At 45.3% G+C, this 25866-nt stretch overlaps 2 protein-coding genes across 7 annotated transcripts in view; one reads left to right on the forward strand and one right to left on the reverse strand.

Annotated features, from left to right (window-relative positions):
• The window catches only part of SEC31B (SEC31 homolog B, COPII component), a 60301-nt gene that overhangs the window by 25784 nt on the left and 8651 nt on the right, over window positions 1-25866 (forward strand). For 5 of the 6 annotated variants that reach the window (XM_037064156.1, XM_037064157.1, XM_037064158.1 and 2 more), the window contains 7 exons: window positions 5856-6033; window positions 6454-6768; window positions 7024-7082; window positions 7496-7642; window positions 7926-8036; window positions 8506-8577; window positions 8808-9962. In XM_037064156.1, the coding sequence (XP_036920051.1) occupies window positions 5856-6033; window positions 6454-6768; window positions 7024-7082; window positions 7496-7642; window positions 7926-8036; window positions 8506-8577; window positions 8808-8987 (1062 nt within the window). In that variant the 3' untranslated portion in view covers window positions 8988-9962. Of the gene's footprint in view, window positions 1-5855; window positions 6034-6453; window positions 6769-7023; window positions 7083-7495; window positions 7643-7925; window positions 8037-8505; window positions 8578-8807; window positions 9963-25866 lie in introns of those variants that run through there. The other variant, XM_037064160.1, reaches the window with a different exon arrangement.
• WNT8B (Wnt family member 8B) lies at window positions 13420-17247 on the reverse strand. Its single transcript, XM_037064162.1, has 5 exons — window positions 17212-17247; window positions 16315-16453; window positions 15373-15498; window positions 14454-14596; window positions 13420-14249 (listed from the first exon to the last, which is right to left on the reverse strand). Exons 1-5 carry the CDS (start codon window positions 17224-17226, stop codon window positions 13704-13706), a joined length of 969 nt encoding a protein of 322 aa, XP_036920057.1. The 5' UTR covers window positions 17227-17247; the 3' UTR covers window positions 13420-13703.

The raw sequence follows: 25866 nt of genomic DNA on the forward strand, positions 1-25866 counted from the left end.
CAGACTTGACCCTGAAATTGAGAGCAGTCAGGAGCTATCGAATAGTCTTATGCAGGGGAATGACTAGCTCTGTGTTAAGAAAGGGTAAGGCTGGAGGCATTTAGGAGGCTATATAGCAAAACATGGTGAGAATGTGAAATAACCTGAATCTGGAGAGTGAGGTTGCATTTGAGATACTTAGGAGGGAGAATTGACAGAAATTGGTGATAGTTTAGGGGAATGTGTGAAGTGAGTGGACCGGTCCCTAGGTTCCTGGCAGGTCCCTAGGTTCCTAGGTCTGTCCAGAGGGATAGAGTGGTGTTAACTTACAATGCCAGGAGCCTACTGGGGAGGCTGGGAAACAAAATCCAATGAGACTGTAAGTAGACGTATCAGGCAGAAGATGCTCTGGTGACTGATTCATCCTGTCCCACCATCAATTCCAAGACCCTTTCTTCCCTCCTCCTTTTTCCTACTTCCTCCTCTCCTTATTTTCTTCTTTGTCTGTTTTTCTATTTTGAAACAATTATAGAGTCATAGGAAGTCACAAACAAATGTACTGGTAAGTCTCATGCATCCCAGCTCCACCCCACCCCACCCCACCAGCCCACAGCCACCACCGCGCAATAACAAAACCAAGAAATTGACATAATATAACCCATAGATTCACACTTTAGATTCGGATTTCACCAGCTTTACCTGTACTTGTGTGTGTGTGTGATTATGTGAGAATTTGTCTTTTCATCTTTTTAACAGGGTCCTTCACAAAGCAAAGATTTTTCATTTTATAGTATCCAATTTATTGTTTTCCTTTTATGGGTCTTGTTTTTTGTGTCAAGTCCAAGAACTCTTTGTCTAGTCCAAGGTCCCCAAATTTTCTATGTTCTTTTTAGAAGTTATATAGTTTTTTGTTTTTTTTAAATATTTTATTTATTTATCTTTCAAGTCATAATGTGGCCCCACAAGGGGAAATTTCTTATGGGAAAAATTTGTTTGGTACTTGTCAGTTTCGGCATTCGTTATGAGTTCTGGAACTAATTACTGATGAGTAGTGAAGCGCCACCGCATTTAATTTTTTCTTGAGCAATTTAAAATCCCATGATATTGCATTTTTAATTGTGGTTTCCACTGTTCATTTTCACTGTATACAAAATGCAATTGATTTGTGTGTGTGTGCGTGTTAATCTTGTATCCTGTGGCTTTTTAATGTTCAGTGATGAGTTTCCTGAACCCATTTAATAGTTCTGGCTTTTTTGTGTGGATTCCTTGGGATTTTCTATGTAGACAGTCATGTTGTCTGCAAATATAGACAGCATGTCTTTTTTTATTCTCCCTAACCTCTATGCCTTTAATTTTTTTCTCTTGCCTTATTGTAGTACTAAAATAAGAATGATAAGTGTGAACATTCTTGCCTTGTTTCCAGTCTTAAAAGGAAAATATTCAATCTTCCACCATTAAGTACGATGTTAGTGGTAAAGTTTTTTAACACATTCTTTTTTTTTATCTGTGAATATATTTTATTTAACCAAATATATTGTCATCTTCTCAACAAGTAGTCAGAAGCGTATTAGTGAGATGTTCTGCGTCTTTTTCTCTGCCAGTCTTCCATGTCAGTTGGGATTGTGTATGTGTGCAGTGTTTATGAGGCTGAGGGGATTCCCGTCTAACCCCGGCGTGCTGAGTCGTGAGTCAGCATTGAATTTTGCCAGGTGTTTTTTCTGCATCATTTTATATAATCAGGTGATTTTTCTTCTTTAGCCTATTGTTAGGGTGAATTACACTGATTTATTTTTAAGTATATTGAACTAGCCTTGCATGACTGGGAATAAATTCCACTTGATTGTGGTATATTATTTTTAATATGCATTGTTGGATTTGATTTGCTTAAATTTTGCTGGGGATTTTTGTGTCTGAGTTTATCAGAAATATTGGCCCGTAGTTTTATTTTATGCTGTCTTGGGTGTTGCTATCATGGTAGTACTTACCTCATAAAATGAGTTAGGAAATGTCTCTTATGTTTTCTGAAAGGTATTGTGTAAACTTTGTGTTAATTCTTTGATGGTCAATAAAATTCTCCAATGAAACTATCTAGGCCTAGGGATTTATTTTTGGGAGAGCTTTTTAATTACAAATTTCATTCCTTTAATAATTAGAGAACTATTTGTTCTCTATTTATGATTTTGACTGAGTTTTAGTAGTTTGTAGTTCTTAAGGAGTTGACCTCTTTTTTCCTAAATTGTCAAATTTATTAATGTAAAGTTATTTTTGTCGTATTCCTGTATTACCCTTTTAATGGCTACAGGGTCTGTTGTAATATTCCCTGTTTCATCTCTGATCTTTTTTAAAAAAAATTTAAATTAAGTTTATTGAGGTGACATTAGTTAATACAATTACATAGCTTTCAAGTGCACATTTCTGTGATATATCATCTATATATTGCACTGTGTGTTTACCACCCAAAGTCAAATCTCCTTTTGTCACTATATCTTTGACCCCTTTGACCCTCTACTACCCACTCCCCACACACATTCCCTTTTCTCTCTGGTAACCACCATACTATTTTCTGTGTCTATGAGTCTTTGTTTGTCTTTTAAAATTTTTTAAAATTGATTTTAGAGAGAAATGGTGGGGGTGGGGGGAGAGAGAGAGGGAGAGCACAAGACATGGTTTTGTTGATCCACTTATTATGCATTTATGAGTTGCTTCCTGTATGTGCCCTAACTGGGTATCAAAGCTGCAACCTTGACATATTGGGGTGTGTTGGGATGATGTTCTAACCAACTGAGCTACATAGCCAGGGTGTGTGTTTGTCGTGTTTGTTCATTTGTTGCTTTTGGTTTCACATCCCACATATAAGTGAAATCATATGGTTCTTGATTTTTTTCATCTGATTTATTTTGCTAAGCATGGTATTTTCCAGATCCATTTTTGTTTTTGCAAATGGTAGTACTTCATCTTTTCTTACAGCTGGGTAGTATTCCATTGTGCATATGTACCACATCTTCCCTGTCCAGTGATGTGTCTAGGGAGACTTTGGTGGTTTTCATGTCTTGGCCACTGTGAATAATGCTGCAGTGAAAATGGGGGTACAGAAAATTGAACAACGAACTGTTCAACCAGATCGGTAAGAGGGGCGGAGCCAGCAGCAGAGCAGGGATGGGCAGGAAAGATCCCCCGACCCCAGGCGCCCAGGCAGCTGGGGTAGCATCAGGCGGACCCAGTGAGGGCGCGGGGTGGCAGGCTGACCAAGGTCACACATTGGCACACAGATAAACCATCAGAGGAGTGAGCAGTGAGACAGACCGCAAAGGCCCCAGTGGGGAACCCAGTGAGGACACAAGGCAGTGGGCTGACCATGGTTGCATATTCGCGCAGTGGGATGGACCGAATGGGCCCTGGCAGCAGGAGGCAGCAGAGGGGACCGCCATTGCCCCCCTTTGATCCTGCCCCCACAACCCAGCGACTGAGTTGCCCCGCCCTGGTGAACACCTAGGGCTCCGTTCCTCATACGTAGCAGGCACGAACAGTCCAAAATATGGCTCAAGAAGTTCTTCAAGAAGAACTCAAAGCCCCAGAACCGATAACTCTAAGTGACCGAGAAATAGCAAACCTCTCAAATGCACAGTTCAAAATACTGGTGATCGGGATGCTCACAGAACTGGTTGATTTTAGTCACAAATTAGAGGAACAAATGAAGGCTAAAGTAATTGAAATGAAGGGAAATGCACAGGAAACCAGTAGTGATGGAAAGGAAACTGGGACTCAAATCAAGGGGGTGAACCAGAAGGAAGAAATGACCAAACAGAAAAAAGTGAAGTTACAAGAATTCAAAAAAATGAGGAGAGGTTAGGAACCTCCAGGACATCTTTAAATGTTCCAACATCCGAATTATAGGGATACCAGAAGGGGAAAAGAAACAGCCACGAGTGGAAAACTTATTTGAACAAATAATAAAGGAGAACTTCCCCAGTCTGGCAAAGGAAATAGACTTCCAGGAAATCCAGGAAGCTCAGAGAGTCCCAAAAAAGTTGGACCCAAGAAGGAACACACCAAGGCACATCATAATTACATTAGCCAAGATGAAAATGAAGGAGAGAATCCTAGAAGCAGCAAGAGAGAAGGGGACAGTCACCTACAAAGGAGTTCTCATCAGACTGTCAGCTGATTTCTCAAAAGGGACCTTACAGGCAAGAAGGGGCTGGAAAGAAGTATTCCAAGTCATGAAATCCAAAGACCTACATCCAAGACTGCTCTATCCAGCAAAGCTTTCATTTGGAATGGAAGGACAGATAAAGTGCTTCTCAGATAAGGTCAAGTTCAAGGAGTTCATCTTCACCAAGCCCTTATTATATGAAATGTTAAAGGGACTTACCTAAGAAAAAGAAGATAAAAAATATGAACAGTGAAAGGACAGCAAACTCACAGTTACTAACAACCACATCTAAAATAAAAGCAAACCAAGAGGACAGCTAGATCAGGAGCAGAACCATAGAAATGAAGAACACATGGAGGGTTAGCAACAGGGGAGTGGGAGGAGGAGAAAGGAGGAGGAGATATAGAAAATAAGTAGCATAGACAGTAGGTAAAAAATAGATAGGGGGGAGGGCAAGAATAGTAGGGGAAATATAGAATCTAAAGAACTTGAGACACATGGTCATAAACTAAAGGGAATGGTGGGGTGGGGTGGAGGGGAATGAAGGGGGGAATAAAACAACTGTAATGGTATAATCAATAAAATATATTAAAAATAAAAAGAAAATGGGGGTACATGTGTCTCTACAAATAAATGTTTTTTTAATTTGGGGGGGTTGATGGGTCATATGGTAACTCTATTCTTAATTTTTTGAGGAACCTCCATATTGTTTTCTGTAGTGGCTGCACCAGTTATATTCCCACCAGCAGTGAGTGAGGGTTCCTTTTGTCCACAACGTCTCCAGCACTTGCCATTACTTGCCTTATTGATAACAGCCACTCTAACAGGTGTGAGGTGGTATCTCATTGTAGTTTTGATTTGCATTTCCCTAATAGCTAGTGAAGTTGAACATCTTTGCATGTATCTCTTGGCCATTTGTATGTCTTCATGGGAAAAGTGTCTGTTCAGGTCCTGTAGTCATTTTTAAATTGGATTGTTTGGGGTTTTGTTGTTGAGTTATATGAATTCTTTATGTATTTCGGATATTAACCCCTTATCAGAGGTGTTGTTAGCAAATATCTTCTTGTGTTCAGTTAGTTGCTTTTTTGTTTGTTGACAGTTTTCTTGTGCTGTACAGAAGCTTTTGAGTTTAATATAGTCTCATTCATTTATTTTTGCTTTTACTTCTCTTGCTTTCGAGGTCAAATTCATAAAATCCTGCCTAAGACCAAGGTCCATAAGGTCTGTGTTTTCCTCTATGCAATTTATTGCTTCAAGTCTTATATTTAGGGTTTTGATTCATTGTGTATGGTTACAAGTAGCAATCTGGTTTCTTCCTTTGCATGTGACTTTCCAGTTTTCCCTGCACCATTTATTGGAGAGGCTTTCCCCCCCCTTCACTGTATATTTTTTATTTCTTCATAAAAAATTATTTGCCTACATACATGTGGGTTTATTACTTGGCTCTCAATTCTGTTCCATTGGTCTCTGTGTCTGTGTCATGGCCAGTACCATTCTGTTTTGATTATTGTTACTTTGTAGTATAATTTGAAGTCTGGGATCAGAGATGACTGATCTTGATGACTTGTGTCTTCTCTCTTTGTCAGTTTTTATAGAGATTTATCAGCTCTGTTTTTTTTTTTTAAGAAGTAGCTTTTTGTTTCTTTTTTAAAATAGCTTTTCTGTTTTCAATTGTTTACCTTTTTTTCTCTTTGCAAATGTTTATCCTTTTTTTCTTTCACAGGTTCCCACTCCATCTACAAGGCCAAAGATTTTCACACCTCAGTCACCACTAGTGATACCGTTGGCACTGTCCCATCCTGGCCCTTATCAAGGCTCCAGAATGCAGAATATAAGAGACTTCAGGGCACCTGAGCCCCAGGTAGCCCAGCCTTTAACCCTGAGCCCTGGGGTAAGGCCTGGTAAGTGAGTGAGTGAGCTGTCTGGGCAGAACAGAGAGGAAGACAATTAGCATGGCCAGCATGGATTTGGGAGGCAGTGAGGGGAGCTTGGACTTTGAAGTCAGACTTTCCAGAACTGTCACTTACTGGCTTTGTACCTGTAGGCAATGTACTGTTTCTTTTGAAAAGTAACAGTAGTTGTTATATTGGTTATTTTAACCCCACAGCATTGTTTTGAGAGTCAAATAAGGGATACAGTTTAAAGTACTTTGTATGTGGTAGATCTTCGTACACAGGTATTAATTCATCATTTATTATTGTCGTTATTATTATTATTATGTTTTTACAAATTATTATTGCTACCTATTCCCCCCTCATATGCTTTGAGTCTCTCTCAAATTGAAATTTGGTGACAAATGACTTGTTTTTGTTCTACTTCAGCTTTACCTCAGCCACAGCTGTTAACAGGGCAGAGGGCACGATCTCCTAACCCCGTGGGATTCCCTGGAACATGGCCTCTTCCTGGTCCCCCTCCACCCACGGCACCCTCCGGAATCATGCAGCCTGGCTCTGCCTCCCTGCCTGAGGCTGCTCCACTGCTCCCTTCCCTTCCTTCGAGACCTCCAGCTCTCGGCCCCCTGAGCTCCCAGGCCCCAGCCCCTCCTGTCAGCTTCCCTGCAGCACGCCTTCTGTGGGGGCCAGGCGCTCCGTGCTCTGGCACCATCCGGGCCCCTGGCATCTTGACCCCTCAGCCAGGTCAGTCTTCCTCCCATGGCTCTCCTTTTCTCAGTCGTCGTCTGCCTCTCCTCCCCTCCCCATGACCACCTTGGGAGTCTTCCTCCTGCCAATGAACTGGGGCCCTTGGGCTGCAGAATGTCAACTGAGAGTGTGGCTGGTCTTCAGAAGGAGGTGTGGTGGCCTCCAGCTAAAATAATTTTGATGGCCTTCAGACTGAGAACCTCCAATGTTCCTGACCGTGCCCCTAAATACCTTTGTCTTTGTATTATACAGGACCTCAAGATCCCTTGGAAAGTGCCACAGCTCCCCGGGCAAACCTCCCGAGGAGACAGGTCGGTGCACCTCCCCCCCCCATGTACATTTACCAGCCACCCACACAGAATTCAGCCCCGTCCTTCCCATTCTCAGGCAGGCATTCTGCCCTCTCTGTTCACACTCACTTCTCCCCTCCACCCCGCTTTCCTTCTTACGTATACAGGGTGGGGCAAAAATAGGTTTACAGTTGTAAGTATGCAAAACATAATTCTTATATTATTATTTGTTAATTATTGTATTACTTTCTATATGTACAGGAACAACTGTAAACCTACTTCTGCCCCACCCTGTATACACCAGTCTTCCCACTTCCTGGTTTCCTACTCACTGTTCTGTCCCCTGTTCACTCATAATTTCTGCCACTCTCCCAAATCAGGGCCTGGGGAGTCTCTCGGCTTAGACTCACGTGCCTCTCTTTTTCTGTCTTTAGGTGCCAGAGACATTTATGTCCCCAGCACCAATTACTGCTCTAGTTATGAGCCTCACTTCGGAAGCACGAGGTGCCCTCTCCTCACAGGCCCCTGTCCCCAGTGCGGGTCATGCTGCCCCTGGAGCGCCAGGAGAACTCAGCCTGCAGGTGACATTATGTTCCCTTCCCTGTGGAGACCTTCCCGCCCTCCTCGGGTATGGAAGAGCAGGGGGCTTGGTAGATGGGCCTCATTCCTAAAGCTGGAGTCAGACTGTGAGCTGAGGGGTAGAGAGGGCAGACACCGAAAGTCCTTACTATGGAGGGTGCCCCTCCCCCACTCTGTTATCTCTGGCAAGAACAGTGTGATGCTGAGTCACTGAGGACCAGTCCTTCGGGGAGCTATGAGGAGGACAGCTGGCCTATCTGTCCTGTCTCCCCACTCGTTCCTCAGCAACAGGCACCAGAGAGGATCGACAGGAAGGACCTGCCTCTAGAGCATCAGTCCTTGAAAACCAGCTTCGAGGCACTTCTACAGCGCTGCTGCCAGTCTGCCACTGACCTAGTAAGTCTGAACCTTCGCCACGGTGCCCTCCTCACACGCTTCACTGGTTCCAGAACCCCTTAGCTCTGCTTCAGTTCTTTGTGTGACTCTTTTCTCACCGTCCCTTGACATGTTGTCTGAATCTTACACTTATTTGATGTCCATGCAGGGCAAGGGAGGGGGTGAGCTTGTCTGGTCTGAAGTCCAGCTCCTTGGTAGTAGGACTCAGCAGCCTGGAGACTCAACACTTGGAAAGGCAGCAGGGGGTACTGGAAGAAGGGTCACACCAGGAGTCAGGAAACTTGCTGCTATTCATTCACTGGCCGTGTCAGCTTGAGCAAGTCACTCACCCTCTTTGGGCCTCTAATTCCTCCTCCAAAATGAAAGCAGCAGCCTTAAGCCATTCTAGCTCTAACCTACTGTGGTCCTTTATAGTCCTGGGTAGTGTTAGGCTTCGGGGCAGAATCAGAATCCATTTTCCTCCCTGCAGAAGACCAGACGGAAGCTGGATGAGGCTGCCCAACGTCTTGAATGTCTTTATGAGAAGCTCTGCAAGGGGACAGTAAGTACACTCCGTGGTGCTCCTCTGCCCCTTGCCCTTCCACCATCACCCATGGCCAAAGGGAGCTCAAGTGTCCCTTCCCCTTGGGCCTCACCAGCCTGGGTTCCCCACAAAATATATCCACCTTCCCTGTTTGGGGCTTCAGACTTAAGTCTTCCTTTACCTTTTCCATGCTGCCAGGGTAGGGGCTGGTTTGGGCTTAACTAACCTAAGGGCCAATCCCTCCACAGCTCTCGCCTCATGTGCTGGCTGGGCTCCACGAGATTGCCCGATGTGTGGACGCAGGAAACTTCGAGCAGGGCCTTGCAGTGCATGCCCAGGTGGTGGGCTGCAGCCGCTTCAGCGAGGTCTCCAGCTTTATGCCTGTTCTGAAGGCTGTTCTCACCATTGCTCATAAGCTGCACATCTAAGCCACGCAGCCTCTGGTACCAGGAGGTCAATTCTATTGTTACTCAGCTCTTCTCCCTGCAGAAAAGGGAATTTCAGAATGGATTTTGTGCTTTTCCCAGTCCTCTTTCTTGCTGCTGGGTATATGATGCTGTAGGCTTGGCTCCAAACCAGCAGAGTGCCTACTTTCTCCCCTTGTGTGCCTGGCCTTCTAGGGCCTGCTCAGCCTCTGAGGCAGAGCCCAGAGCCAGTCTGCACTTCCCCTAATGCTGTACTCTGACAAGACCCGGGGCAGAATGTCCTCTCCCTTGGAGATACTCTGTTTACATGGCTTCTAAGGGGGTGAGCAGGAGCCAGGTCTACCTCTGCAATACCCATCTTTTAGGTCTTCTGGTTTTCTCCTTCTGTGGGTTATGAGCCTGATTTAACCTTCTACTTGCCTCTGATTTCGTATTTCCAGCTCCGTATTTCTCTGAGCCCCACAGGCTGGAGTAGAGTTGACTGTTCATCCTTTGAATGAGTCATGAACCTGAGGGAAGGGTGCTGAGCATAGCCAAGAGAAGGAACTTTGGCTCTTGTCAGAAGGAAGATCTCATCTGCCAGCATTATTAAGAGTGGGTGAGGTTAGGTGGAAGGTAGAGGGGTGCACTGCCTTTTGCTGGAAGCTGTCTTAGCCTATGAGATAGGAGCAGAGGGACCACTGCCTATGGGGACTGGCCTCTGACTTGCCCTGTCTGAGCCCTGTTCTGAGTCAGGAGTCCAAGGCCCTAGACCATTCATTCATTCGGTGAGTATAAGCCCAGCTCTGAAATAGGTGCCATATTAACAAAAGACTCTCTTTTAGCATTGCTCCTCAAGGGTTGGAGGCTCTTGTCCCCCTCAGCCCTTACATGTCTCAAGACTGCCTCCTCTGGCTTCACTTTCAGGGTTAGATGCTGCGTTTGAAGCACTGATGTACTTAATGTGCAATAAAGCTGTTGATTTGGTTTCCTCAGTCATCTCCTGATAATTGTCTCCTGGGTCCTATTTTGTTCTTAACCTCTCTTCCTAATCCTCTTTGTTCTTCTTTCCTGTACCCCAATAAAGCAGGGGAGAGGCTTGGGGACAGATGAGGAGTGAAGGAAGCTGAAGAAAGGAGGGTGTCACTGAAATAGACTCTCCTTGCAGTGTTTGTAGCCACTCTGCTGTGTGTGTCCATCCGTGGCTGACAGGCAGCTCCAGGGTTTTCCCCACCCCACCTCAGGGCCGAGCTCAGCAGCACAAAGGGGCTGGGTGTGGAGCCCGGGGTGCTGTCTCTAATCCTGTTGTAGACCCCGTCGTGTCTGCAGGCTGGATGTGTGTGTTTGAGAGGAAGGGATTGTTAGGCAGTATTTGTTTGTAAAGCCACTTGCTCTTCAGATAATACTTGCACTAACTTCTATTGATGAAGCAGTGTGAGCCCCAGCAAAGTCCTTTCCCAAAGTGTCTTTGAAGCCAAGAGCCCATTGAAGGGAAGAAAGGCCGGGAGAAGGGATTAGTTTGTTCAGCAGCTGTGAATTTCAGTGGGAGGTTGATGAACTCCGAAGTCTTTGTTTAGGTTAAAGGGGGGGAGAAAAAAGCCGCTGTTGGAGCGAGAGCCCCACTTGGGGCCCTGAACTAACACAAGGAGGAGTCCGAGCTGCAGGGAGCTGTGTACTGACTGCGAAGGCTTTTCCCAAACACTTTTGGAAAAGGTGTTGTGAGAAGAGAAGGGGGCGGGGAGGGGGATTAGCATGTGAAATGAAGTTTTCATTGACTCTGGTGGGGGTAGAAGGCTATTTTAAAGGCATTTTGTTCTCTTATTTTCTCTTCTTGAGCTCTTTAGAGATATTGTTTTGCTAAGGCAGGCTTTCTTCCCCCTTCTTTCCAGTCTGTGGATTGCCTCTATGGGAGCCAACATAAATATTTCTCCTCCAGGAATGTGGGTTAATTAAAGGAAATGAATGACTGGAAGCATCCAATCCAGACCCACAATAGGCGGGCGCCCTGCCCTGCCCTCCCCTCCCACCAGCACCGGCACCGCCGGCACCGAGCACGACCCTGTCTCTGTCTTTGCCCTGACCTGCTGTAGGGCCAGTTGAGGCTGGGATTCTTTTCAAGAAAAGAAAAGCCCCCTTGTATGCAGGCTGATAGGCCAGGGACAGGAAGGAGACAGTGTTTTGCACCCCCCACCCCCAGTGTCCTTGTCACTTCTGTCCTCCTACAGAGCACACAGAGGAGGGAACAGCCTGGGTTTCCCCCTAGTAACTGTGCACCCCCTAGTAACTTACCAGGTGGTGGAATGAGCCAGACAAAAGTTTTGAGTAGCTGACCTGGAGGTGTCATCCCAAGCAGCTGTCCTGGAGTCGTCGACATTTGTAAAGGGGAACACTGCCCTAGTGACCGAATCTGAGAGAAACCCTCGACTCCGTGGACGGAGGGAGGGCGGTGTGGTGGTCACCACTCCGTTTCCACTCCAGGGTTTGTTGAATGGGCAAACGGGGGGAAAAGACAATACAATCTAAGGTAGCTCAGTAATGTTTTCTTTATAGAACTCAGATGAATCTGGTATCCGTCATATCCATTTGGGAATATGAAACAACCTGTGAGGAACTTTCTGGCAGCATGACATGTTTCAAGCACCAACCTGGAGTTATCAAATGTGAAACACAAAAGTTCTCCTATGCTGAGGGACACCCCCCTCCCCCCAGAGAATGCAGCTTTTCTTTACAACATTGTGGTTTTTTATATTTCTAAATGCCTTGCCAGGTTTTCTTGCTGTACACTGTCAAATGATTCTGCCAAGTGGGATGGCCAGGTTGGTATGTGCAGCTGCTTGATGCAGGAGGAGGGGCAGTTGGGAGACTCCAGAGGCCCTTCAAAGCTGAAGGGAAAAGCCAAGGCCTTTTGCTCACAGAGCTGGAAGCTCCGAGAGCTGGAAGCACTCAGAGACCCTGAAGGGGGGTGTATCCCCTGTAAGGAAGGAAGGGAAACCTCTCTCTTCAGTGAGTGTTAGTAGGACCAGGCCGCTGTCTCCGTCTGGAATAGGGGAGCCCTTGCACTCACAAGCCGGGCCCTAGAGCCCTGGCCCCTGTTACTTGCAGCCGCACCCCCTCCTGCTCTGGGAGAAATGGGATGAGGTTGTCCAGCATCTGACCAGTTCTGCTCCTGAAGAGCAGACCCAGGGCGGGCCTAGGGGAAGAGATGGCTGGGAAGCTCTCTGGGCTGCAGAATATCTGTCAGGGATTGGCTCTTCCCTTCCCAGAGTCCTCTGTCCTCTTTCATTTGTAAGCAAGCCCCTGCTATACTCTTCTCTGAGATGAGAACCAGGGCATTCAGGCATCACTGCAGCAATGATGTCTGATGCATAAATCTTCCACTAGTGGAAGATTTATGTGGCTGATTTAGTAATCCTTGGCAGATTAGCCTCAGGCCAGAATAACTATTTAGGGCCTGAGTCTTAGGTCATCAGGGAAGTGAGACGAGGGAGAATGGTATTCTGGCAAGGTGGAAGAGAGAGGAGGGCCCACAGGTTGTATTTTCCACCTGCCTTCCTTCCCCTGTGTTCCCAAGAATAAGTTCAATACCTGAGGGGGGGGAAAAGGCACGTATCACAGTGACTGCAATAAATTAAAAATTGAAGCTACTGAACTTCCTATTAACAACAATTTCATTGCGGGAAGTTTACTTATTGAAGGAAACTATCCAAGGCCCTGAATCCTGACTGTTTGAGAAACGAGAAGCAGGTCAGTGAAAAGGAAAGGTCCCAGCTCCTCCTTCCTTATGACCTGCCTTTAGAGGTGCAAACCAGGGTCCGAATGGGAAACTGGCTTTATTGAGCTCTGTCCTGGCTTAGAGGAACAAGGACACTGTGGGGGAGAGGAAGTAAAAATGGTTGCTAGGAGGAAATAGGTTAGGGGCAGAGTAAGGTTACTTTAATGAGTAGGAAATGACTGGCAATCTGAGCTTGCAGTATCTAGACATTGTGGGTATGTGTCTGATCACCTTGGGTGACTGTCTGGTAAGGTTGTTGTCTCACTGGTCAAGTCCATCAGAGACAGTGATGAGTAGCGCCCTTGGTTTTCAGCAAGGCAGCACTCTAGGGTTCCCACTCCCCATCTTCAGCTTCTCGGAGACAGTCCCCAAAGACATGCTTTTCCCTGGGTCCATTTTCTCAGTTTCTCTTTGGGGAAAGGGGGTAAGGGAGAAGGGGAGAGAAAGCATTCGAGGTTCCCTGGGAGTCGGTGCCTACAGCAGGGAATCAGAAGCACAGGAGTGGCTCTGCAGAAGGAAGATGCATCCGTGATAGAGACATGGCAGCAGAAAATGGGGGCTGGGGAGGGGAGGGCGGTGAGAAAATGGGCAAAAGAGAAAAGCCAAGGCTTTACCCAGGCGGGCCTTGTATATCCTGTTCCTAAGGCTCCATAGGCCAAGTCCGGCGTTAGGTAACTAGGAAGGGGTGGAGGAACGCCTGTTCTCATCCTCGTCCGAAGAAGATCAATAGCTCAAAATCTCAGAGAGGTCTCACGTGTCGAGTGTGGGCTGAGAGATGATTCAGACATCTCCAGGAGAGTACAGCAGAACTGGGGAAATAGGGTGGAAAGTGACAAACTCGGAAGATTGCATCCTCTCAGGATCCCTGGACTTGAGAGTGCGGGATCCGCGTTCCCTAGGTTCCTCTATTACTGGGGTCTCTAAAGGAAGCCAAGGACAAAGGGGAAAGGAGTGGGGAGAGGAGACCCTTAGGGTTTTCTCGAGGATTTGTACACCGCGCCCCCACGTGGCCGCTCCGCGCGGCTACAGAAGTACTTGGTGACTCGCCGGCGGCACTGCTCGCATCGGACAGCGCAGCACCAGTGGAACTTGCAGTTGCAGCTAGACACGGTCTCCGCACGGCGCTCCTCTACCGCCAGCCCGCAATCTCCGCAGAGCCGGCGGCAGCTGCGACGCTCCCAGCGGCCCAGGGCCCGCCCGCGCCGCAGGCACTCTCGGCCTTCCGTGCCCAGCAGGCCTAGAGTTTTGTTCTCCAGGCAGTAATCTGGGGAGTCCTCCAAATGCACCAGCTCCCGCGTGGAGATGGAGCGGAAGGTGTCGGCGATGGCGCCGCGGCCGGCCGCGCTGTTGCCAGCACCTTGCAGCAGGTCCACCTTGAGAGCTGCATGGTACTTCTCCTTCAGGTGCGCGCCCACCTCGCGGAACTCAGGCAGCTGCAGCCAGCAAGTCTGCGTGGTGCAGCTGCCAGACACGCCGTGGCACTTACAAGTGCGTTTCATGGTGCCTTTCACCGCCTAGGGAGAGAGAAGTGAGCAAACCAGTGGTTGAGCGCGTGGGGTGTCTCTTCTGCCTTTGGAGGGTCGCAAGGTGTCTAGCTAGTCTGCATCGCTTTAGTACATCGTTTTTCCAAACCTTTAAATGAAGTGAAGAGTTGTCCTCACCTAGGGGTGGTAGTAGATGGAGCGAGCTGCCTAACCTCAAAGGGCTGTAGGACTCACCTTGCGGCCGGCCTCGTTATTGTGCAGGTTCATGGCTGCCCGGGCATCCTGTCCCGTCTCCAGGGCATCCACGAACTGTTTGGATATTGCCTCTCCAAAGCCCACGTTGTCACTACAGCCTCCCCACAGCCAGCCTTGACCCCCTGGAAAAGTGAAGGTGAAGGAAAGGTCGTTGAGCAGGCAGTGCAGAACCTCCTAGGCAGCTGTTTCTAATTGGGTTTGGGAGCTCTGAGATGGGGAAAGATTAAAGTTAAGTGAGTGCCCTGTCTCCAGATTAGTTTCAGCCTAGATTTGTTTTTGCCACTTTTACGCGCCCACGTCCGGCCAATCCCATGCTCAGGCCTTCGTGACATAAGTAATTGCCGAGTGGATTCTTTACGAGGTGCAGGTGCGCCCTCTATGCAAGGAGTTTCAGGCCTTTGGGCAGAGTGTGTGCCCGTACCGCCAGCGACGGACTTCCGGAAGGGACAAAATGGCCTGGAAAAAGGTGAGGAAAGCGCGAGCATTGAGAGGGAGAGAAAAGAGCAATTGAATAATGAGGAAAAACTAAGTTGGAAGTTGAGTCGGAGGGCACATAGGATTAGTTAGGACAATTGAAGAGTGGAAAGGCAACAGAGGCAGGCAACATGGAAGGACGTCCCCGATATGTTCTGCAGAACGACTGGGTTGAATCCGCGGGGAATGTTTTTCCTTTGAAGTAAGAAAAACACTCAGTAGGAGACGGAGCATCCACGCTACATGTAACCTAGTTTCACAAGGTAGGATTCAGCTCCACTGGGTTCGCCCTGATTCCCCTCAACTTTAGAAGAATACAACTCTTCTCCCCACCCAGTTACCCTCCAAGTTTTTCATTGTTTAAGTGAACTTTACTGGCCTGCCCCCCCCTCCCCCCTCCCCCCTCAGTATCGACACCACTCACCCAGTTGCCCGTTGCGGGAGTCATCACAGCCACAGTTGTCAAAATCCCCGAGGCTGCAGTTTCTAGTCAGAGTGTACATGACTCCGGCAGAACTGATGGCGTGTACAAATGCTGTCTCCCGATTCGCTGGCGGGAACCAAAAATTGGGGGAGTTAGAGGGAGGAGTTGCGACCCAAAGAAATACCAGTCATGCTGCCTCCCTTTAATACAACCATCATCCTCTTCTTTCCCAGCCCCGTCCTATTTTCCCCTCCTTGATAATGGACCCTACTGTCTTCCAGGGTCCACTCCGGACCTGGTCTCAGCCCTGCTTTTCTCCCCTCCCATCTTTTCAAGGCATACACTTTATGATTAGGTGGCTCCATTTTCATTGATGTACCTGGTTGTAAAGGATTTAGGTGGGAAGGAGCCTGAGGTAGAAATGGGGGAGGAGATGATCAAGAACCCATCCTCCTAAGAGGCCTGTGCCGGCTAGTTCTGAAAAGAACCTCTGACTGGCAGCCCTTATTACTGTCCTGGCCACTCTGTCTTCTCCATGGGAACCTGGTCTCCAAACCTGTTCCCACTTGCCTGTGCCTCTCTGCTGAGCCTGCTGAAGGAAGGGAATAAAAGGAGCCAGGAATAGGACCTCTACCTACCTCCTGATGTTATTTATATTGTGAGGAAGCCTTTAGCCAGCTGGGAGGCCGAAGATGATACAGGACTGGGGGTGAGGGAGGGTCCATTTGTTGGGCAGTGAGGGTGTTGGGGGAGAAAGAAAAAAACTCTCTAGGTAGGAAAGAGGAGCTGGAGGTGGAACAGAGAAGGTCCCCGTGAGGCAGATGGCCTGAGAGTAAAGAGCATGTGAGGAGTTGGAGTGCAGAGGAGCAAGGACCATCCCTGGAAGGGGGCTCTAACCTGTGGCTAGGGGGTCCAGGGAGCTGTGGCCGAGGCTTTCCTTACCACTGCGAAGGCCGCCGTGGCTGGACAGCTGCAGGGCTCTCTCGGGGCAGTTCCAGCGGTCCCAGGCGAACTGGTATTTGCACTCTTCAATACCACTCTGCGCGCCAGCCGCCACGCTGCTGGAGTAGATCAGGTACGCCTGCAGGGACCAGGGGTCAGAGCTCAGGCTCACCGCAGCTGGACTGGGGAGACATTTGCCCTAAAGTGGCTAAGTCCCTCTTTTCCTGCCCCCCAAAATAATGACAGCGTAAGCACTTTAAACATGCTGTCCCATTTTACATCACAAATAACCTTGTGGAACAGAAACCATTTTATCGATTAGGAATCTGAGGCTCAGGGAGGTGAAGTAAAGCAATTGGCCCAAGGTCTGCACATACAGAAAACAGTAGAAGTAGGAATGAAATTCAATTTTGTCAGACACTAGACCTGACTTTATTCACTCTACTATGCTGCCTCTCCACAGGGATCCCAAATTACATAATTCATGATTTTTCAGGTGTTTTCATCCCATAACAATCTCAGAAAATAACATTTTGGAACTGGAAATGTCCTTAGAGATAGTGCAATATAATGCCAGTGTTTCAAAAGTAGGAAACTGCATCCCATCACTGCGCTGAGCAGGTTTTGTGGCCACAGCCTGACACTGAAAGGCTGTTGGCTTTTCCGGCTCCAGAAATTCTGGGAATAAATTCACAATCGATACTCCTGAGTTCTTGTCCTGGCTCTGACACTAATCTGCTGTGTGGTTTGGGGTGTGTCACTAACTCCCTCTATGCACAGTTTTTCTGTCTATAGTAGCTATAATAAAAGGTGTGGATATAATGAAAAGAAATTGGCATGTAATCAAGATGCTAGGATTAGTGAAATCCAAACAAACCAGAGGAAGTTTTTTCTTACCTTTGGACCAGTCATCAGGAAATTGTTCACTGACCTGGAAGAGAGAAAAACCACAGAGCATAATGGAGACGCACCAGCTCATTTCTGCTGCCAGGAATTGTAAGGATCACTTCGAAAGATAGAATTTATAGTAAGAAAGGAAAAATGTGTTTGCCAAGGAAAATTATGCAACTTACTTGATAAAAAAAAAAGAATATGTACAAAAGGAATTAGTATTAGGCTTCCTTAAAATTTCAAATACCAAAAATGCTGGGAGTCGCATTTGGTCATTGTCTTACCACAGTTAGGAAGAGCCAGCACTAACTCACTGCTATGCACCAGATGCTTTGCTCTCTGTGTTTTACGTGTTGATCTTGTCAAATCCTTCCTATTAAGGGCATCGCTATCCCTATTCTTCAAACAGAGAATCTGAGGCTCAAAAAGTATATTAGTCACCCAGGTAATAAGTGATTGAACAGGATTTGAATCCAGGTCTGTCTGACTCCACTGGGCTTTGAGAAGGATAGTTCTCTGATCAGAAAGAGGTCAACAGTAGACTCTCTTGCTAGGGGTTGAGTCATAATTAAATTTCAAAAACAAATAATCTGACTCTAGAAAATAGTTTGGCTGCTCCTTTCAAAACTTAAAATGGACTGGTCCTATGTCTTAGCCATTCTACACTTGGGCAGTTATCCCTGAAAAATGGAGACTTATTTTTACTCAGGATCTTGTACTTAGATGCTCTTAGCAACTTTAGTCATAATAACGCAAAATTTGAAACTGTCTAAATGTCCTTCAAAGTGTGAGTCGTTAAAATAACAGCGGTGCGTCCACACCACGGCATACTACTCAGCGATGAAAAGTAATGGACAACTGATACACACACACAACAACTTGAATGAACCGCAAAGAAATTATACTGGGTGGTCAAAGTCCGTCTCAAAAGGATATATACTGCATGATTTCACTTATGGAACCATCGTGAAGTACATAATTATGGAGCTGGAGAATACATTTGTAGTTCCCAGAGGTTAGGCATAAGGGAGGAGTGTGGCTATAAAGGGATAACACCTCAGAGTCTCGTGATGACAGAGTTAAGTATCTCGACTGTGGTGTCGTTACTTGAAGCTTTCCATGTGGCAAAACTGCACTGAGCTACACACACACACACACACACACACACACACAGCTATGAGTGTTTGTAAAACTGGTGATTGAATAAACTTTATAAATATTATACTATCATTAGTTAACACTGTGGGGAGGTTTCTGTGGGACTTCCCTCCACATGCCTTTGCAAGCATCTGCCAATCTATAATTATATAAAAATAAAAAATTCAACGCATACATGCACAATCTGGAATGCCAGAGATTTGGCAAATGGATTTCAGAATAGGCATTGATACATTACCAGATACTGATATATTACCAATTGTTATCTTTCTTTTCCCACTGTCATGGAAGAAAGTAACGTGGGAATCATTAAGTATTGTTCCACGAAAGCTAGTGTACCCTGGGATCGCAAAGGCCGACGAGATGCTGGCAATCTTCAGAAAGCAGACGGGAGACTGAAGAGACTGAGAAAGTTCAGTTTCCTGTCAGGGGTCTAAAGAGTTGGCTGACTCTCTTCATACAAAACACACACAGCACCTAAAATGTGGTTGGGTTTTGAAAGACAGTATTATAAACTGGGAGGCTGCCATGTGAGAGAAGATGAAAAAGATTCGGAAGGAAATTTAATAGAGTTTTAGAAAATCATAAAAGACTATATAGTCTAGCAAAACTAAAGGCCGCTTTTTAAAGCTTGGCAGGGAAAATTAAGTTGACTGAAGAGTACTATTCTCTTGGGGGTGGTAATACCAGCAAAGAACAATAATACTTTCAAAACAATTTGAATGAATTCACAATGGCTAAAGCCATTATGGGTTTGCAGATAAATTTCTGATCCTGGAAGACTATCATCAGAGGAGTCAAACAGGCCCTTTGCCTCAGAGAAGGGTGCCTGACTTGCTCTGGAGGGTATTCTTCCAGGAGGGTATTCTTTTTTAAAAATATATTTATTTATTTTTAGAGAGAGGGAAAGGGAAGGAGAGAGTGCGAGAAACATCAATGCGTGGTTGACTCTCACATGCCCCATACCGGGGACACAACTTGGCTCACAACCCAGGCATATCCCTTGACTGGGAATTGAACTGGTGACCCTTTGGTTTGCAGGCTGGTGCTCAATCCACTGAACCACACCAGACAGGGCAGGAGGGCATTCTTCATGTTAGTAATAACTTTCAAAGACCCTTGGATATTACCAGGCAAGACAGAGGCTAGTTCCCATTCCCCAGGACAGATGGTACCAAGAAAGAAAGCACAACAAAAACCCAAAAATCACGTGGCAGACAAAGGAGAAAACTTTGCCACGAGCCCAGATGAAGTGACTTCCTGTGAGAGGATACTAGGTTGGAATCGCAGGGAGTGTTGGGCAGAATGCTAGAAGATTCTTCTTTCCTCAAAGGCCCTACAATATGTAAAGATTTGTATGACACACTGGTCTAGTTCAATTGATTAACCAGTCGGATTTAATTGAGCACCTGCCATAAGATATGGCCATTAGCTTTATTTGGACAATATTCTTGCAAATTGACTTGTGTTGGTAACCCCTGAGTTATTTACAGACATATTTGAACCATTGTATATTCAGTCTGCAGCTCAATCAACCTTCTGTAAGCCTAATGCTGATGTCACCCTCATGAAGAATCTTCGTTCTCCAACTCTTGCACTCAAGGCACTGCATAATCTGACCATGCATACCTCTCCAGCCTCATTTCCCATGAAATATCCCTACTTGTTCAATCCTCTAGTCAAACTGGACCCGTTGCTATTCCTGGACACCCACACACTTATGCCTCTGTGCCTTCGATGTGCTGTCCTCTTATACATTGCCTACTCTTGGTATTTGGTGCTAGAACAACTGGATATCCACAGGCAAAAACTGAACTAATGCCTCACACCATATACAAAAATTAAGTCAAAAATAGATCGTATACCTAAATGTAGGAGCTGAAACTATACAACTCTTAGAAGAAAATACAGGTAGTGAGATTTCATGATCTGGGGTCAGGCAATGCTTTTTTGTAAATATGATGCCAAAACCACAGGTGACCAAAGAAAACAATGATAAACAGGACTTCATCAAAATTAAAAACTTTTGTGCTTCCAAAGGCACCAAAAGAGAAAGTGAAAAAGACAACCCACGGAACGGGAGACAATATTTCGAGGCATATATCTGGTGAGACACTTTCAGGATATACAAAGAGCACTTACAGCTCAAATAAAAACTGCCAAAGGACATGAATAGGCATTTCTTCAAAGAAGATAAACAAATGGCCAATAAGTGCATGATATGATGCTGAAAATCATTAATCATCAGGGAAGTCCAACAAGAATTCACACCCACTAAGCTAAAACAAAAAAGACAATAATGTTGGGGAAATCAGAACCTTCGTGCATTGCTGGTGGGATTGTGAAATGGTGCAGCTACTTTGGAGAACAGTCTGGCAGTTCCTCGAAAGGTTAAGCATGGAGTTACCAAGTATATACTGAAGAGAATTAAAAACACATGTCCAGTAAAAACTTGTACATGAATATTCATAGCAACATTATTCATAATAGCTCCAAATAAAAGTGACTAAAAAGTATATCAACTGATGAAAACATTAATAAAATGTATTATATCTATGCGACAGAATATTATTTGGCCCCCCAAAAGAATGAAGTACCAATACATGCTACAACATAGATGAACCTTGAAAATACCATTCTCTTCCTGGCTGGTGTAGATCAGTGGATTGAGCACGGGCCTGTGAACCAAGAGTTGCCAGTTCAATTCCCAGTCAGGGCACATGCCTGGGTTGCAGGCCAGGTCCCCATTTGGGGGTGGGGGAAGGGCACACATGAGAGATAACCACAAACTGATGTTTTTCCCCCTCACTTTTTCTAAAAATAAATAAAATCTTTAAAAAAAATATCATTCTTAATGAAAGAAACCAGACACAAAAAGCCATAAGTTGTATGATTCTATCCACTAAAAAATATACAGAACAGGCAATTCTGTACAAACGGGGAGTAGATCAGCAATGCCAGGGACTGAAGGGAGGGGGATGAGAAGTGACTCCTAATGGGTGTGGGGTCTCTTTTTAGGGGAGTGGGAATGGTCTAAAATGGACAGTGGTGAGAATTGCATAAGTTTGTGCATATATTAAACTACATTGGTTTGTACACTTTCAAAGGGTGAATTTTGTAGTGTATTAATTATATCTCGATAGAGCTACTATGTTAAAACCCTACATATTCTTAAGTAAGTATCTAGCTCAAAAACTACAGTCAGCTTTTCCTGAAGCTTCATAGCAACTTTTTCCTGCCTCATAGTAAGCTTTCCCTTTACTCCCTGATACTTGACTGTGAGTAGGGGCTGCCTTGATTATCTCTGTGCCCCTCCCAGCTCCTACTGTAGTACCTGGACATGGAACTTTCCTGTGCGTTTCTTTGTAACCTTATGCAAATTTATAACGATATAAAAATTAAAAGTTACATACGTATATAATCTGGAGTGCTGGAGATTTGGCAAATGGACGAGTGTGGGCATTTGAAAATGAATCCAAAAGGATTATTGTATAGAGTGCATGAGAATCCTCTGGGGAGTTTATTCAACACGAAGATTCCTAGGCCTCTCAGCTCCAGAAACTGTTGTTGGTGGACATTCTTTCCTTTCATACCTGGACGGAACATCTTCTGGTTTTGGTGGCTCTCAATGCTCTCACTGGTCACTGCCTTGAGAGGCTGGGTTTCTGTGCTGAGCACTAGACTCAGGGGTCTGTTTCCTACCCTGCAGCTTTCCGTGGTAGTGTGGAATGTTCTGGCAATCACAGCTACCAGCTCATGCCCATATCCCCCACACGAGGAATAAAATATTTTTAATATAGTTTATTGATTATGCCATTACAATTGTCCCATTTGCCCCCTTCACTTCCCTCCACTCTGCACACCCCCTCCCACCCACATTCCCTGCCTTTAGTTCATGTCCATGTGTCATAAGTTCTTTAGCTTCTACATTGCCCATACTATTCTTGCCCCACCCCTGTCTATTTTCTACCTACCGTCTATGCTGCTTATTCTCTGTACCTTCTCCCTCTCTCTCCTCCTCCCACTCCCCTGATGCTAACCCTACATGTGATCTCCATTTCTGTGGTTCTGTTCCTGTTCTAGTTGTTTGCTTAGTCTGTTTTTGTTTGAGGCGTGGTTGTTAATAGTTGTGAGTTTGCTATCATTTTATTGTACATGTTTTTTTAATCTTCTTTTTCTTAAATAAGTCCCTTTAACATTCCATATAATAAGGGCTTGGTGATGATGAACTCCTTTAACTTGACCTTATCTGAGAAGTGCTTTATCTGCCTTTCCATTCTAAATGAAAGCTTTGCTGGATAGAGGTATCTTGGATGTAGGTTTTGGGATTTCATGACTTGGAATATTTCTTTCCAGCCCCTTCTTGCCTGTAAGGTCTCTTTTGAGAAATCAGCTGACAGTCTGATGGGAAGTCCTTTGTAGGTGACTGTCCCCTTATCTCTTGCTGCTTCTAGGATTCTCTCCTTCATTTGAATCCTGGGTAATGTAATTATGATGTGCCTTGGTGTGTTCCTCTTTGGGTCCAACGTCTTTGGGACTCTCAGCTTTCTTTGCCAGATTAGGGAAGTTCTCCTTCATTATTTGTTCAAATAACTTTTCCACTTGTTGCTCTTCCTCTTCTTTTTCAGGTACCTTTATAATTCGGATGTTGGAATGTTTAAAGATGTCCTGGAGGTTCCTAAGCCTCTTCTTATTTTTTTTGAATTATTGTTTCTTCATTGTTTTCTGTTTGGTTGTTTTTTTCTTCCTTCCAGTCCACTCCACTGATTTGAGTCCCAGTTTCCTTTCCATCACTTTTGGTTTCTGTACATTTTCTTTTATTTCACTTAGCATAGCCTTCATTTTTTCATCTAATTTGTGACCAAAATCAACCAATTCTGTGAGCATCCTGATCACCAGTGCTTTGAGCTGTGCATCTTATAGGTTGACTATCTCTTCATTGCTTAGTTGTGTTATTTCCAGAGTTTTGATCTATTCTTTCATTTGGGCCATTTTTTTTTGTCGTAATGTACCTGTTACATATGAGGGGTGGAGCCTTAGATGTTCACCCAGAAGAGCTAACTCAGTCCCTGGGTTGTGATGCTGTATGTGGGGGAGGGATCCAAGAGGGAATAATGGCGCTTGCTCCGCTCTCTGCTGGATTTCAGTCACTTCTGCCACTTCCCCCAAGCAAACTGGGCCCTTCTAGTGCTGATTCCCAGGTGGGTGGGCTTTTGTACATTCTAGGACCCTGTGGTTCTCTCCAGCGCACTCTCCTGGGAGGCGGGGGCTCTCTCCCAGAACCTCAACCCCAACAGGTGTTTTCAATCAGTGTTTTGAGACTTTATTTCCCCTTGCTGGGTACCCTGGGTTGCAAGGTCTGTCTTGCTCCCCAGTTTTGCCTGGTTTATCTGCACACAAATGTGGGACCGCCAGGTCTTCCAACTGCCTTGTACGCCAAACCCTTCCACAATCTGCCACCTCACTGGATCCACCTACTGCCACTTTGCTGAGAGTCCTCTCCACCCAACCACCCCACTCCTCTCCTCCTACTGATCTGGATAAATGTGTCTATTTTAACTCCTTGGTTGTCATACTTACATACAGTTCAATTTTCTGTCAGTACTGGTTGTTTTCTTGTTTCTAAATTTTTGTTGTCCTTATTTTGGTTATGTGAGGAGGCACAGTGTGTCTACCTATGCCTCCATCTTGGCCATAAGTCTGGAATAAAATATTTTTGAGGGGCTGGAGTATGTACCTATAAGGATTGTGAGTCTTTGTCTAAGGTCTATCAGTCTTCTAGGAAATATGCTACCTCCCACCACTCACAGAAGCCTTTAATGCCATTGCTATTATTTTACATTCTTAGACCACCTCCACACTTTTGTCATCGGTCATGAAGTCTTTAATTTATTCTTTGGTCTATACTTTTTCTTCAAGTTTTTAATGCCATATCATTATTCTCCCGAGTTAATTTACCAATAATAGGAATTTGCAAGAGCTATTGGATCTTTCTCTCTCATTCTGAGCTCTCACAGTAATGTTTCCTGTGAGTAGCTTCTCCTTTCACTCCCACCTAGGCTGGGCAGACAAGTCCTTTTGTCCTTGTCTTCACCATTCTCTGCCACAGCTCCTCTCCGAGTATCAATAACTTTTTTTCCCTCTCATTGTGTGTCTAGATCTTTGCTAGTCTCTTCATTACTAAATACCTTTCCAACTAAACAACAGATGCACATGCATTAGTAGTTTTGATGCACGGCCCTGTGCACCATCCGTCATTTTCCCTTTGCATCTGCTCTAAGGATCTTCTAACCTTGCAACAACACAGCATCTATGAAATAGCCATAATTGAACCACTGTGCAAAGTTTCCTGATCTAGGGAAACTTTTTCTATAGCCTTTCAAACACCTGCAGCTTTCAACATTTTGCAGCTTCTCACATAGGCTATACCATCTTCTAAACAATTGCCTGTTCTATAATCTGTCTGGTCACTGCTTTTTTGCAGGGAGCTGGGGCAGGAGGAGAAGGGCTTTGCATCAACCCGCATACAAATGCCGCCACTACTTCTCTTTAAGCTTTTAGAAAATCATCAAGGTTTTTTTGTTTGTCTTTTTTTATTTAACATTTATTATCTATATTTATTTCCCTCTGACTTTCAATGCTTCTCTTTATCTGATACCATTATCTGAAGACACTTTGAATCATTATTTATTACTATTTTATTACCTTCAGAAGTTCACAAAAAATTACTAATTCCCATTCTCTGTCAGTAATGTCTAATGGTGGAGGAGAGGTTTAAACCACTGTCCAATGTTTCAACCATTTCCCCCTGTTTGGGGGCAGTTCACCAAAGTAGCTCAGCCCATGAGGTGGTCTGTGGCAATCACATTGTATGGTCAACAGCTTAGCCACCATGGTGAGAACACACACCTAATTCTGTAGAGCTGGTGATACAGATGGGCCAGGAATGCCAAGCACCATGCTATCTCCAGACTTCCCTCTCCCCTTGCATGACCAGGACTTGTTCCTGGACCACGTCTGTGTGCCACACTCCCTCTGCCCTCAAAATGGGAATTCGTTCCCAGGATAGTGCTAAGTCTCATTCGGCAAGCTTCTTGCAGGCCAGCTGCCCTAGTTTGCCTCGTTTGCCCGGATACATTTGAATCCCAATGTTTGATGTGACTGAAACTTCAGTTAGGATTCCCCTTTTTCCTCCCCCACGCATATTTTTTTTAAAAAAGCAAAGTTCTGCATACGAATGTCCAAAATTTGGTATTTTCCTCTTATTGCCCAAGACTTCCATGCCAAAGCCTTCTGACCCCTCCCTTTGTTCTCCCCCTCTCCACTGTCCTCACAAATCTTTGAATAACAAACAGGTTTGGTTTCTCTGTAGCCTTAGGTCCCTAAAAAGTCTCTGAGTTGTGAAGCTGTAGTTGGCCTACTTCAGGAGAGACCATGTAATTGTTATAATGTGGGGTGATGGCCCAGAGGAAAATGGAAGTGGTGAATGGCTGTAGATACACA

Source organism: Sturnira hondurensis, unplaced genomic scaffold (assembly GCF_014824575.4).
Source record: "Sturnira hondurensis isolate 20B ecotype Veracruz unplaced genomic scaffold, ASM1482457v3 Scaffold0014854, whole genome shotgun sequence".
Classification (NCBI taxonomy): domain Eukaryota; kingdom Metazoa; phylum Chordata; class Mammalia; order Chiroptera; family Phyllostomidae; genus Sturnira; species Sturnira hondurensis.

Coding starts and splice junctions, on each gene's coding strand:
- WNT8B (XM_037064162.1), bottom strand. Junction 15,499..16,314: donor CCACGGCGGCCTTCGCAGTG/GTAAGGAAAGCC, acceptor GGTTCCCGCCAG/CGAATCGGGAGACAGCATTT. Junction 14,597..15,372: donor CTCCCGCAACGGGCAACTGG/GTGAGTGGTGTC, acceptor TCACTTTTCCAG/GGGGTCAAGGCTGGCTGTGG.